This window comes from Heteronotia binoei, chromosome 14, assembly GCF_032191835.1.
Source record: "Heteronotia binoei isolate CCM8104 ecotype False Entrance Well chromosome 14, APGP_CSIRO_Hbin_v1, whole genome shotgun sequence".
Classification (NCBI taxonomy): domain Eukaryota; kingdom Metazoa; phylum Chordata; class Lepidosauria; order Squamata; family Gekkonidae; genus Heteronotia; species Heteronotia binoei.
Window position 1 is genome coordinate 14,710,642 of NC_083236.1, and position 15,079 is coordinate 14,725,720.

The window sequence follows — 15,079 nt, forward strand, 5'->3', positions numbered from 1 at the left end:
AGAAAGATGTTGGGGATTGCCACATTGGGGAAAGCTGATTTATATAGTTCAGGGGTGGCCAAACTGCAACTTGGGAGCCACATGTGGCTCTTTCACACATGTTATGTGGCTCTCAAAGCCCCCACTGCCCTATTGACCAGCTTGGAGAAGGCATTTCTCACTTTAAATTACTTTGCCAAGCCAGCCAGCGGCTTGGATAATGCATTTAAGTTGCTTTCTTTCCACCTTTCCCCTCCTTCCCTCCTTCCTTGTGACTCTCAAACATCTGACATTTATATCTCACGGCTCTCAAACATTTATTCTATGTTGCTCTTGCATTAAAACAAGTTTGCCCACCCGATATAGTTATTTCTTGCCTTTTTTATGAAAAGCTCAAGGCAGCACACTGAAGAACATCCAATGATAAAGCATAATAATAATTAAAAACCTAGTCTGTTTACATTTCCTGATCAGCCCTAGCTATCCAGTTCCTTACTAGTGTACTTCACAAACTCTAGTTTTTCCCCCACCTACCCAAATTCATTGAAAAGCCCCACAAAATAAACTTTTCTAAAGGTCAACAATGGAGGGCATCCTTTTTTCCTTCCCTTCATAAGCCATTCCACAGCAGTGGTACTACAGCCAAGAAGGTGTAGGCTTGTCCAGAGGGGGTTGGTACCCTCCTGAAGAGTTTGGAGGGGAGGAAGTGGCATTCAGTTTGTCAGTTTAATGTAACTGGTGTATAGGGAGAGGTCCTTCAGGTAAACTTATACAGGGTTTTAAAGGTAAGAACCAGCACCCTAATCAGAGTTTGGAAACAATCAACCCATTGTAGTTGCTTCAGTGCTAGTGTAGTAGGACATAACATAGTGTATCTTATCAGTAGCACATTGATGACATCGAAGCCTGACACTTCATTCAACCACATTTGGTGGCCAGTCAAATATAAATGGGTGTAATACTGAACCCTGTAGCACCCCTTAGATCTGGTCCCTAGTGGATGATTCTGAAATTCTATCCATCCATTTCAAAGAACTGAAACTAATGCAGAGTCACCCCTTTAATTCAAAATTAATTTTCCGCTGGGGTGGGGTGGAAGCTTGCAGTGCCAAACATTTCATGTTTTCCTAGGCTCAGAGCATTTTATATTTTTAGTTTCTGTTATGATCCTTGTGGTTTTTCTTGATGTTTTATTTTAAAAATTGCATTGCCAAATCCCAATATTCCCCCCACTTTTCCATTTTAAACAAAACATTGCAGTAGTTTAAAGCATGTTTGTATTTTAAGTAAAAAAAAATTAATTGTGTTTGTCTGTATCCTTTATAAAGTTTATATCTCTACTACCTGGCATTACATTTTATGACATACATGGCCCCACAATGTCTGATCCAGCCCTTGTAACAAATGAGTTCAACACCCCTGCACTAGAGAGAGGGCTGTAAGGGGAAACAATAGGGTTGCCAGGTCTTACCTGGCTGCCGGCAGGGGAGTTCCCTCGTGCAATGCAATTACATCACCTGGAAGTGACATAATCATACCAGGCACATCATTCAAGGACACTCTAACATCTTGGTATAGAACTCTATGGTGCCAAAATGCTAGATTGTCCCTGTACGATGTGCCCAATGTGATTACGTTACTTCTGGGCGACATAATCATGTTGGGCACTGTTGGAGCTCTTTGAAGGTAGGGCTCCCCCACCAACAAAACCTGTGCTGGTGGGTTGGAGAGCCTAAGATCGGGGGAAAACCCACCCCCAGCAGGAGGTTGGGGACCCTAGAGAACAAGCATTTAAAGCAGAGGTTGAACTCATTTGTTATGGGGGACGAATCTGATATAAATGAGGACTTGTTGGACCAGGCCATGTCAGGTTGGGCCATGTGTATACCTATTTAAGATGATATAAACCAGGGATGGCCAATGGTAGCTCTCCAGATGTTTTTTGCCTACAACTTCCATCACCCCCAGCCATTGACCATGCTGGCTGGGGCTGAAGGGAGTTGTAGGCAAAAAACATCTGGAGAGCTACTGTTGGCCACCCCTGATATAAACTTTATAAATGACACAGACAAGCACAATTAATTTTAAAAAAAAACTTAAAAACATGCTTAAAACCTTAGCACTCATTGGTCTTAAAGGTGCTTTCTTTGCATCTCTCCCATGGGATCCGGGGAACTGAGCAAAGGAAGCTCTGGCTCTTTCATTCCTTCCCCACTGGACTAGGAGGGGAAGGAGCCTCAGCCAATAGAAGGAAGAGAGACTTGGCTCAGTAGCTCTGCTTTGTGATTGAGAGAGCCTGGAAAAACAAGCTCTGCCTTCCCCCCGCTTCCTCCCCAAGGGAGGAGGCTGAGCCAATGGAGAAACAGAGGTTTTGCTCTGTAGCTCCTGTGTGATTGAGCAAGCCTGACAAAGCAAGCTGTTATGTAGAAGGAAGCAAGAGATAGGGAGAAGGAAGCAAATGACAGCCAGTTGCTCAAGGACCTGATTTGGCCCCTGGGTCGCATGTTTGACACCCCTGATTTAAAGAGCTGAAAGCCTACTTCTGCGTTGAGTTGTTATGGAGTCCCATGACTGTCCCTTTCTGAAAAACGCCTTGAATATAGCACCTGTAATGCTTTGGAATGGCCTGTATTGTGCTGCCTTCTTAACTTTAGCATTCCCTGATTATTTTTGCTGAAGGGTCTTGCTCCAGACCTCTTAGTTTAACTGAAATAACAGGATGGATTAGTTATATGTTGTTGGATGGCAGAATGATCAGCACTTGGGGGTGGTTGTGGTAAAAGAGGATCCTTTATTCTAAATAAAATAGCTGTTTTTACACAAAGAGAAATATAGTTTATTAAGAAGTATAAAAGCTTAATGGTTTCTTTTATACTACTAGCTTTTTATTTGCAGCATAGGTATAGGTCTTTATTTCTTAAAGTTCCCTAAATAGAGCTAGTCAGAAGGGCTTATTTTTACCATTTGTCACTTATGCTAATATTTTCCACAGCACCACACTCTAATTTTTTCCTCTCTTCTTTCCTTTCATTTACAAACCATCTGAACAAACCAGGGTGGATTTGATTTAAATCACTAGTCAGTAATACTCTATTTAAATCATGGTTTTCTAAATAAAGGCTAATTCTTGCTGGCCTTAGGGTTGCCAGCCTCCAGATGGGGCCTGGAGAGCTCCAGCTTTTACAACTGATCTCCAGCTGGCAGAGATCAGCTCTCCTGTGGAAAATGGCTGCTTTGAAGGGTGGACTCTATGGCATTGTACCATGCTGAGGCTGCTCCCCAAACCCCACCCTCTCTTGGTTCCACTCCCAAAGTTTCCAGGTATTTTCCAACACTGACTTAGCAACCCTAGCTAGCCTTAATATTTACAACCCAGATGAAGGTTTCATTTTAGTATAATAACTTTTCAGGTTAGTTTTAGTTATATGGATAGTTTGCCTTGCAATAATTTCATAATTGTCTCCAGTTTTAATAGGTTAGTCATTCATATTTGGAAAACTTTTCTGCTGTATTTTATTAGAAGGATAAAAAAAATCATTAACATTAACTATTTAAATTGTTTTGTTTAACTAAAACAATAGCATTACGTAGCATATGCATTCTTGTATTTGCTTGCACTTCCATGAGGACACATTGATAAAGATCTCAAGATACTTGAAGCATTCTGCTTCAGAAAGTTTTACTTTCATTTGTACTTATTGCCCCTCCCTTCTCACACTTAGCTCTTATCATTCCATCCAAAAAATCCTATATTCATAAAACTTCTTGAAACTTAACACTTAAGAAATAATGGGTTGATTTGGTGTGCATAAATTTGCAGAGGACCAAGGAGTCTGAGATTACTTAACTCTGTATGTTTATTTTATAATATTTTTGCTGTGAAGAAGAGGCATGTTATCTCTGCAGACACAAAATCATTTTTGAGAACTGCAAAACCAAGCATCAGTGATAATATCTTCCAGATAGAAAAACTGCCCAAAATAATCTTGCAGAAGCCTCTGAGAAAGTATGACATTGTGAATGGATTAATGCAGGGGTGACCATCAGTAGCTCTCCAGATGTTTTTTGCCTACAACTCCCATCAGCCCCAGCCATTGGCCATGCTAGCTGGGGCTGATGGGAGTTGTAGGCAAAAAACATCTGGAGAGCTACCGTTGGCCACCTCTGGATTAATGGAATTCATTTACCAAAAAATTTAAACATTGCATGAATATACAGTGTCATGCTACATAATTAAAAACTAATCCTTATTTCATGATGAATACCTTTGGACTATATAATGTATCTTAAATAGAAAATTACCTTTATATAGATTTTTCCTCAAAAAGCATTTTATTTTAAATAATTTGTTTTTGTTTTTATTTATTTTTTTAAAAAAACACACATTGATTTTTATCCACTCAGGAGCAGTTAACTCTGCTCCTCCCTATTCAGCTACCATCCAGCCATTACACAATTCACTCACCCCTTCTTACCTTAGAAGTCTGCATTTGTAAACTACAGCAAACATACATATAAAACCCCACATTAATTCAAAGAAATAAAACACACACACAATATTTACAATGCAAAACATTATAGAAGTATTGTTCTGTGTTAAGGCAGTTGCTGAAGAGGACTAACACAAAAGGATTACCTTTGTCTTGCTGCACAATAGAGGTTGCCCACCAGAACAACCAAAGCTGCTTCTGTCCCGAAACAGGCCTTAAAATAAGACTGAAATGGATCAAAGGTAGAGATCATCTGGATACCCCTAAAGTTTCTGTGCCTTGATGGATAATGTAAATTGTGTGGCAGTGGGACTGTTATTGAATGGAAACAGTGCCATGCACTCTGAACCGTACTAGCAATGTATTTGGATATAGACTTTATCTCATTACGCTCTTCAGTAGTGTATTCTCATTATGTGCATTACAGCATATTAACTGTAGACAAAATAGTCACATTTAAAGAAAGATGCCTTTGAAAATAGCGTTCTCTACAGTATGCTGTAGATTGTTAAATATTTGTCATATTCCATATTTTGAACAAGTTAAGCTTCACTCAGACAGTTCCTATTTTCTTGTTGGAAAAATTGGGATGAGTTGAGTCCTCCACTTTGAAAGGGGGTACATTGTACAGTGAGGGGGAGGGTTGTGGAAAAAAATTCTGGTTATGCTCCCGTGGGCTTTCATATCTCTATTCCAGACAAGGGAGTTCTCAGTTGCTATATTTTTGTGCATGTATGAACTCTGCTATTTCAAAGAGGTGAAGTATATCTGAGCTTGGTAAATGCCTCGGAATATTTTTTCACACTGAAGGACAGAGTGAAAGTCAGCATATATACCGTACTACAAATGAGCAGAGATCCACAAATTTGAGCTGGTTTGGATAGATGGCTAAAATTTGTTGTCATTCTTGGTCTTCCCCCTCCCCTGCCTTTAAAAAGGAGAAATGAGGTCATGCCTGTGACACCATGCTGGGCTTTGGAGGTGCTTGGAGCACCTCCAAAGGCACAGTGCAACTCTGGAAGTAAACTGCCAGCTGAAAGCTGGGGGAACATCCTTGATACTGAGTGTTGGAAAGGCAACTTGCTTCCTTCAGATACCTTCCAAGTCAGCATGAGTTGCAAGATTTCTACACTTCTCCTGGCTCTGGACAGGGTCTGCTAGAATAAACTATGTATGTTACACAGTGCATGTGTGAACTGAGGGATAAGAAATCTTGAACACAAGCTGTAAGCATCCAAGAGATGTTTTAGGGCTGCTAAACATGTTGCATCATGGTCTCGTATGTAACTAGATGCAGCTTTTAAGATCGTAAAAACATCTGCTACTTGCTGGCTTATTTATGGTTGGATTTTTAATAGCTATAGCATAAAAAGTGGTTTTACATCTTGTTTTGCTTGTGCTTTGATTTCAGTGTATATACAAATATGCTTGAGTTGCCTATTTTAAAAAGCCAAAGATTATAGAAAGAAAATGTACATATACTGGCTTGTATCTGCCAACTGCCAGTGGTTTAATTCCTCTCCCCTCTTGAATGCCCTTTGACTCTGGAAAGATAATTACTGGAGTTTAAGGGTCTGCAAGAGTAAATAGCTGTATAGGTCCAGGAAATTTTCAGGCGGAGAGGAAAGGGAATGAAGTTACTTCCCCCCAATCAGCGCCATCTGAATGGAATAGAGAGGCAGAGGTAGTTTTAGGCCTTTCCCCTTCTCCATACAACAGCCTGGGTAGCCATTCACTTCATGACTCAAATTTCCAGGATTCAAGATACTGCAAGCAGACCTCCTACTGGCAGCTCCTTGGATACAAGTCACTAGCTAGAAAATTTTTATACAGCTCTCCTTATAGAAAAATTAGAATGGTACCAGTACTCCCTCTAAGCTTGTGAGCAAAAATTCTGCTTAGTGAGCTACTGGCATTCAATGGGCCATTTTTCCTGAGCTAAGACAAAAATGTGTGAGCTGGAGGCTAAAAAGTTGTGAGCTAGCTCACACTAACTCAGCTTAGAGGGAATATTAAGTGGCACATAGCTGTTATTGAAATGATCAAACAGTAAGCCCACCTACAAAAAACAAAAAAAGTTGGGGTAAACATCAAGCTGTATTAAGTAACATAGTACTTTACAGTAGCATGGTGATTAATGATAATTATCTTATGGGCAGTGTGTGTAGTATTGCCAGAAGATCTTAAGATGGTCTGGCAGGTACAAGTTCTACCTCTTTTAGAATTATGCACCACTAGGTGGCTAGCTAGACTTATTTTTAAGGCAAGAGACATTTCAGAGGTCGTTTGCCATTGCCTGTCTCTTCATCATGTCCCTGGTATTCTTTGGAGGTCACCCATCCAAATACTAGCCAGGGCTGTTATCCAGGTCAAGGCTTTTAGTGTGGTATTTTAATGCATGATAAAAGTATCTAGAACTTGCCTCTGAGTATATTGAGCTGGTGGGAAACAGCATAATTTAGGCAGCATGTCAACAATGAATTGTCTTTTGCACCTGGATTGGCATCTGATTCCAATTTGTTTGTTTTTTTTTCAAATTTGTCTGTAAATTGGTGCCATCTTTACATTAACTGAAACAGAATTGAAACCTCAGTGTTCATGCTGCTTAGCTTTTTTCATTCTTACTGTATTTTTTATTTTATTTTTTTTTACTTTGGGATGATGTTTACAAAAACAAATAAAATAGAAGAGTTGGAATTAAGGGCATGTAATAGAAATGTCTTGAAGCTACCTTTGCATTTTCAGTGTAATGATAAAACTTGTGGAGATAAAGGAGCGTCTAATTTCCTGGCATGTTTGCAACTGACTACTTTAACTAATAATGCATGTGGCTGAATTCTAAAACATTATCTCTGCATTTTTTGTGTGGTTTTCATACTAACCTCAACATACACTGAAGGAATTGGTAAATTGTCCACTGCCGATGGTAAAGCCTTCGCAGATCCTGAAGTGCTCCGAAGATTGACTTCTTCTGTCAGCTGTGCATTGGATGAAGCTGCTGCTGCGTTGACGCGGATGAGAGCAGAGAACAATCACAATGCGGGACAAGTGGACAAGTATGTATTGAGTTTACTTTTATATATTTTCCAGTGGCTATATCTACATGAAAAGCTGGACATCAAGGCTAATTGTTTTGGGTGCGGTTTGCAACTGGTGTTCTGAATTCAGTAGTTCATAAAGCAGCAACAGCAGATCTGAGTTTGAATTTCCAAAGCACAAGCAGAAGTATAAACAGCTACCCACTTATGGACATGCTAGCCACTGAATGAAACTTTAATGAAGCTTTTAGTGGTAGAGGTTTGGGCTAGAGCAGGCATTGGCAATTTATGAATATATGAATGTGAAATTTCTTCATAGGGCGCACACTGCCTTCTGATAGGTACAATGAAAGTCAGCACTGTACAGTTTCTATATTGTATTATGTAGCTGTGTTACCAAAAGTGGAGGCTTAGCTTGACAAAGGTGCTTCATGAACTTTCCTACTATTTGGGTAAGTTTTCAGAAGCAGTATTTGCGCATAACTGAGGGAAAAGAAAGCTCAGCAAGAATAGAACCCTGTAGATTTTAGGGACAGGCAGTCTGAGTCAGAAGCAATCCAGCAATGGAGACAAATTACAAGCCATGGTGGCTGAAGGGGAGTATAGAGAACAAGCAGTGTGCTGAGAAGGGGGAACCAGAAGGAAAGGAGCAGGTGGAGGACACACTTAAGCAGTGAAGCATTTCCTGCCACTGTACAGCATGCCAGGAAAAGCTAATCTGTGGCAGACTAAAGGGTCCTGGGACATGGAGGCAGTGGGGTACAATGACAGGGGTTAAGTTTCACAAGTGAATTTGAACTAATCATACGGTTATTTGGTTGTAGACTTCCACTTCAAATAATCACTTGAATAACAAAGAAAAGCATTGTTAGTGCTGGTATTGCTGTGTAGTGGTTTTTAGTAACTTGCTTAACAAAGAGTGCGAAGAAATACAGTTTTCATATGCTATGACATTCTGGTAGACCAGATCGGGTCATGCCAGATTGACCAGTGTATTTAAGACTTCTGCCTATCTTCTTTGTGGTCTCTGTGCTTCACACTCATGGGATAGAGCGCCTGCGCCAATCCCCAAATTGGTACCTAAAAAGCCCGGGATTTTTTTCACGCTCTGCACCAGCGGGCATGCGCAAGCATCCCAGTACGCATGCTCGCTGCCGCCAGCGCGAGGATCCTGCCAGTTCCTTTCTGACCGCTGCACTGAGAGGATCTCCTTTCGTGTCCCCGGTTGGTAAAGTAATCTTTGGATTATTTCTTCTCATTGTATATGGCCTGTTTGTTGTTTTTTTAGTGTAGTTAATTAGTTGTTTAGATAGTTAATGTTGTTTAAAAAAATTGTTGGACTTTGCCCTTCAGGGCCCTGTTTTTTCCCCTCAGAGTTACTGCTATGTGGATTTTTTCTTGGCGTCTATGGAAAAGCGTTGGGTTTTTTTTTAAGAGGTGCCGTTCCTGTGGAAAGAAGATTGCCCCTCCTGACAGCCACTCCCTCTGTCTCCTGTGTTTGGGCGAGGGACATCGCGTTGATTCTTGCTTGCACTGCCTGAGTTTTTCAAAACAGATGCACAAGAATCGTGCAGCGAGACTTTCAGCCACATTGGTGGAATCGGCACTTCGTCCTCAGAAAATGGTGTCGGGCCCATTGGTACTGATGGGAGAAGCCGCGGCCCCGACGGTCACATCAGCCGATACATCGCCGATCAGGACCGAGATGCCAGTTGAGCGCGGGCATTTCACAAAACGACCATCTGAAGGGTCAGTGGACACCCCAGCTAAGATGTGTCAGGATGACTCGGGGACCCGATCATCCTTACCAAAGAAGGTGAAATCCAAGGAGAAGCGGAAGAAGAGATCGTCCCGCATTCCTTCCCCTTCTCAGGACGCTTCGACATCGACGCCAGCTGCTCCACCTAGAAAGATCTTGGCACCCCCGCATCAAAGCCCTTCAGTGTTGAGAGGCAGTGCTGCACAGCAGTTGCGTCTGTTGGCATCGGAGCACGAGATCGACCTGACTCAATGTTCCCACTCTTCCAGGTTGCGACGTCGGAGTGACAGCGGCTCTGTCTCGGAGGTAGACGTGTCGGCACCGATGGAGCCGGCGGTACCGCTGGATCAGGCGAGGGGACATAGAGAGCTCGAGCCAACCACCGTAGCTCGTCGTTTCCCACCGCTTCCACCGTGGGATCAGCGCCAGTGGCCTTCTCCCTACGCCTATCCATACCTATCGTACCAATGGTACCCTCCTCGTGAATTCATTGATTGGGAACAGTCCGAGGCGTCTCACATGTTGAGAATTTCGCAGCACTCTCGGTGTCGCCCGTTGGCATCGGTGTCCATCCCGCCTGAGAGACGTGGCGTGCAGGTGGAAGAGGTACAGGCTCGGTCGTCGGTGTCAATTTAGTCACCTGTGAGAGCTTCCACGCCAGTGCTTTCCGAACACTCAATATGGAGGGAGTCCTCATCGTCGGATTCCGAGGTCAGTACCGACAAACCGGACAGGGCTTTGGAGTCTTCGCCAGTGTCGCATACAGCTGAGGATCTTCCCATTTCACCATCGGAGGATCTAAAGTCGTATGGGGACCTGGTGAAGAGGATGACGCTCTCCCTTTCCCTCCTGGTGACACAACCGCAACCCGTCGTAGACGATACCGTATTCGACATCATGCAGTGGGATACGTCGATGGCGGTTGCCTTGCCTGTTAAGAAAGTTATCCTACAGGTGGTGAAGGAGCCCTGGGCGAAGCCAGCTTCTACACCTGTGTCATCCCGGAGATTGGACCACATGTACCGCGTCCAAGAGGCTGGTGCCGAATTCCTTTTCACTCACCCGAAGCCAAACTCGGTGGTCGTATCCTCCTCATCGAAGGCTTGCAAGACGCACTCCTCCCCACCGGACAAGGAGGGAAAGAAGCTGGGTAATGTGGGAAGAAAGTTTTATTCAGCTGGAGCGCTGGGGGTTAAGGTATCTAACTGCTGCATGCATGGCTAGATACCAATACTCGGTATGGAAACAACTCAGTCCCCTCCTGTCTTCCCTGAGCGAGGAGAAGAGGTCTGCTGCGAAGAAGCTGCAGAAGGAAGGCTTTGCTGTAGCCAAGCAACAACTGGCTGCAGCAAAGCATATGGTGGACATCTCAGCAAAAACCATCACGTCTGCTGTCTGCCTCCACCGCCACTCCTGGCTCAGGTCAACGGCCTTCCAGCAAGACACCAGAACCTTCGTTGAAGATCTGCCCTTCGAGGGCAAAGGCCTCTTCAGCTCAACCACGGACAATGCTCTTCAGGAAATGGATAAGAGCATTAAGCCCTCCAGGAACCTGGGTGTCCCGGCTTCTTCCAGATCTGCTAAACCGAAACAGTGGCATAAACTCTGGTCCAAGAAACCATATCAAAAGTTTTCCCCAGAACAGTGGAGACCTCACTCCGCCCAACCTGAGAGTAGGTCCCCATACAGGGGGAACAACAGGCACCGATACGCTTCAGCACAGACCACTGGCAAGTCCAAGGGTGCTCGTCCGCAAAAGCAGGGCCTTTGACTTTCTAGTAGCACGCGTCACTGTCCCCACTTCTTCTATCCGCTTTCACCCATTCCTTTCGGCCTGGGAGTCCATCTCTACAGACAGGTGGGCGCTTTCCATCATCGCAGAAGGCTACAAAATAGACTTCGCTCAGATTCCAAACCAATCTGTGGTAATCACCACACCCTCTTCCCCACCTCTGCTGGCGGAGGTGAGCAACCTCCTACAGAAACATGCCATAGAACGGGTCCCGGTGGAGGCCAGAATGGGAGGCTTCTACTCTCGTTATTTCCTGGTTCCCAAATGGGATGGGGGTCTGAGACCAATCATGGACCTTCGGAATCTGAACAGGTTTATTCTATACCAGAAGTTCAGAATGTCCACTCTGCAAACAATTCTGCCCCTCATCAACCAAGGGGACTGGACGGCAACGCTGGACCTCAAGGATGCCTACTTCCACGTCAGCATCCATCCTGCGTTCAGGCATTTCCTTCGGTTTGCAGTAGGTTCCCACCACTTCCAGTTCAAAGCCCTTCCGTTTGGTCTGTCCACTGCACCTTGGGTGTTCACAAAGATGATGAGCGTTGTGGCTGCTCACCTCCGGCTTCAAGGGATAGTCGTCTTTCCATACATCGACAATTGGCTCCTTGTAGCGGAGTCGAAATAGAGTTTGTCTTACTGTATTGCCACCACTCTTTGTCTTCTTCACACCTTAGGTCTGCAGGTCAACTTGGAAAAGTCACATCTTACTCCATCATGGACAGTTCAGTTCATAGGGGCTTTGCTGGATACGAACCTTCACCGCTCCTTTCTGCCTCAGCAGAGAGCAATGGACATCATCAATCTTGTCAACCTTTTACAGAGTCGGAAGTGGGGCACGGCGCAGCAGCTGCAGTGGATGCTGGAGCTGATGGCGGCGACTACAAGCGTTCTGCTCTTTGCAAAGTTGAGGATGAGAGGCCTACAACTATGGTTTCTTCGACAGTTTCGACCCTTAAGAGACTCACCTTGGAAGAGGTTTGTAATTCCACCTGTGACACTGAACACTGCAGTGGTGGAAATCAAAGGACAACATTTGTCAGGGAGCTCCCTGCCACCTACCTGCAACAACAGTGACGATCACAACAGATGCGTCTTTGTGGGGCTGGGGGGCTCACATGGATTCTCTGTGTGTATGCCCTTGGCCTTCCCAATTGACTCACTGTTATATAAATTACCTGGAACTGCTGGCAGTTCGCTTTGCTCTTCGGTCCTTCTGCCGCAAGGTGGCGGGGAAGGTTGTTGCTCTGCTAACAGACAATACTACTGCCCTGTGTTATATCAACAGGCAGGGTGGGACAGTTTCTTGACGGCTCTGTGCGCTGGCACTAGAACTGTGGTTGGAGTGCCTGGAGCATGACATCTTTGTGAAGGCTGTGCACCTCCCAGGGGTGCTCAATCTGCAAGCAGACTCGCTGAGCAGAGGTGCAGCTTCCCCGCACGAGTGGGAGATACAGTGGTGCTTCCTTCAACCTGTGTTTCAGCTCTGAGGGTACCCTCAGGTGGATGTGTTTGCCACAGCCAGAAACCGGAAGTGTCCTCTGTTTTGTTCCAGAGGGGGCACGGATCCAGAGTCGTTGGGAGACGGTCTGTTGTTTCCGTGGGAAGGTCGGTTCCTATATCTGTTCCCACCTCTGCCACTGCTGACAAGAGTTGTCAACAAGATCGCAAGAGAGAGACCATGATGCATCCTGGTGACTCCGTGGTGGCCTTGGCAGAACTGGTTCCGGATCTTGCTTCAACTGGCGAGGGGGGTCTTCTACCAGTTTCCGGCGGAACCGAACCTTCTGTCAGCTCAGGACTGTCATGTATTCCATCACAACATGCCTCACCTGAAGCTGACAGCATGGTTCATCGACCCTGTGAGTTCTCCAGCAGATTCCAACATGTCTTCCTGAACAGCAGGAAGTTGTCTACCCGTGCTTCCTGTGATAGGAAGTGGCGGAAGTTTCTTCAGTTTTTAGTTGATCATGCAGTCTCACCCCAACGGGTGGGACTATCGGTGATTTTTGAATTTTTGTTATCTCTGGTGGATGCTGGCCTTGCTTTTTCATCCGTTAAAGTTGATTTGGCAACAATATCTGCGTTCCACGAGCCAGTTGAGGGGCATTCAGTTTTTGCACACACTCATTCTAAGAGATTTTTGAAGGGTTTGCTTAGGCTTCATCCTCCATCGAGATCACCCCCACAGCTGTGGGATTTGACTTTAGTGTTGGACAGGCTGACTCGGCTTCCTTTTGAGCCAATGGCCACATGTTTGTTACAGCTTCTATCTTGGAAGACTGCTTCTTTGGTATCCATCACATCAGCACGCCGTGCAGGGAAGCTCACGGCTATGCATTGTGACTACCCATATCTTGTTTTTCAGGAGTCTGGAGTGTCGTTAGCTCCTGATTTTTCTTTTCTTCCCAGTGTGGTTTCTCAGTTTCACCTTAAGTTAGAGGTTTGGTTGCCCACGTTTTATCCTACACCTTCCTCGAATGAGGAACATAGGTGGCATGCTCTAGATGTTAAGCGTGCCTTATTGTTTTGAGTCGCTCCAAGAGTTTTCGTAAGGACCAACATCTTTTTGTTTCTTATGCTGCTCCTAAGTTGGGTTCCAGAATCTCGTCTCAGCGGCTTTCAAAGTGGCTCACTGAGACTATTAAACTGTTAATTGTTGGCAAAGAAGCCGTTGCCTGGGCTCATTCGTGGACACTCTACAAGAGTGATGGCGATGTTGGTGGCGTTCCTGAAAGGCATTTCCCTGACGGACGTTTGCAAGGCTGCCACCTGGTCTTCTCCTCATGCTTTCATGAAGCACTACGCTCTGGATCTGCATGCTCAGCAGAGAACTCGTCTGGGAGCTGCGGTGCTGCAAGCTGTTTCTTCTGGTTGACCGTCTTCCCGCCTCCAGGTATGTCTTGCTTGCTAATCTCCCATGAGTGTGAAGCACAGAGACCACGAAGAAGATAGACAGGTTGCTTACCTGTAACTGTAGATCTTCGAGTGGTCATCTGTGCATTCACAATACCCGCCCTCCTTCCCTACTGCTGACGGTCTCCCTCCAGTAGGGGCTTCCAGCGGTCAGGAAGAAACTGGCAGGATCCTTGCACTGATGAGTATGCGTACTGGGACACCTGCGCATGCCCGCTGGTGTCGAGTGCGAAAAAAATCCCGGGCTTTTTAGGTTCCGATTCAGGGATCAATGCAGGCGCTCTATCCCATGAGTGTGAATGCACAGATGAGCACTCGAAGATTTACAGTTACAGGTAAGCAACCTGTCTTTACTGTCATTGTTCTATCTCCTTGCCATACCTCTTGTTTTGTGTAGCAGATTTTTAACCTCTACCACCTTGTCAGCTTTTATTTGTATACTGATCAGTAGGAAGGAGAAGAGGCCAGCTTTTATTTTATAGACTGCGTAAAGTACTCTACCAGACTACTTTGGGGGTGTTATATAGCAGATGCATATCTAGTGAGCATTGAATAAATAAAATTAACATTTAACTTGGTTACATCTACTACATTTACTTCTGCAAATGAGATTTGAATCTCTGTGGAGAGCCAAAGTTTAAGACTTTAATTGTCAAGACCTGTGTGTCATGTTTTATAAGCATTTCCCACTTTCCACAATAATGGGAAAAATGTGTCACAGGTTAGCATACAATGGAGAAATCTCTACCTTAATTACTGTCGGATTTCTCTTTATACGTAACCTAAAAGATATCAATCCTTATTCTTTATCAAATTTCACTCCTCAGTTATTCCTGCATATCCAGGAATCTTGGAAGTATTTTGCATATCCTGTTTAAAGTGTTAATTAAACATTTTAACCCTTGATCCTACCCTCTTCACTCCTTTTGCAATCTTGTCTTCATTATGCCTTTACCAACACCACAATTAAGTGTGTGCGTATTTAACAATTTGGTATTATTACTATCCTAGGAACTACCACAAAGCTTTATAGAGATAAACCTCAAAGCCCCTCTTCAAGACATTATGGCTCTTCAGTTTTGTCAGTTTGGAATGGCAGGTTCTC

The 15,079-nt window shown here is 44.4% G+C and overlaps 1 protein-coding gene across 10 annotated transcripts in view; it reads left to right on the forward strand.

Moving 5' to 3' along the window:
- ANKHD1 (ankyrin repeat and KH domain containing 1) overlaps positions 1 to 15,079 on the forward strand; it is a 143,660-nt gene that overhangs the window by 29,592 nt on the left and 98,989 nt on the right. For all 10 annotated transcript variants that reach the window (XM_060253966.1, XM_060253959.1, XM_060253960.1 and 7 more), the window contains exon 3: positions 7,369 to 7,525. In XM_060253966.1, coding sequence (XP_060109949.1) covers positions 7,369 to 7,525 — 157 coding nt within the window. The remainder of the gene's footprint in view (positions 1 to 7,368; positions 7,526 to 15,079) is intronic.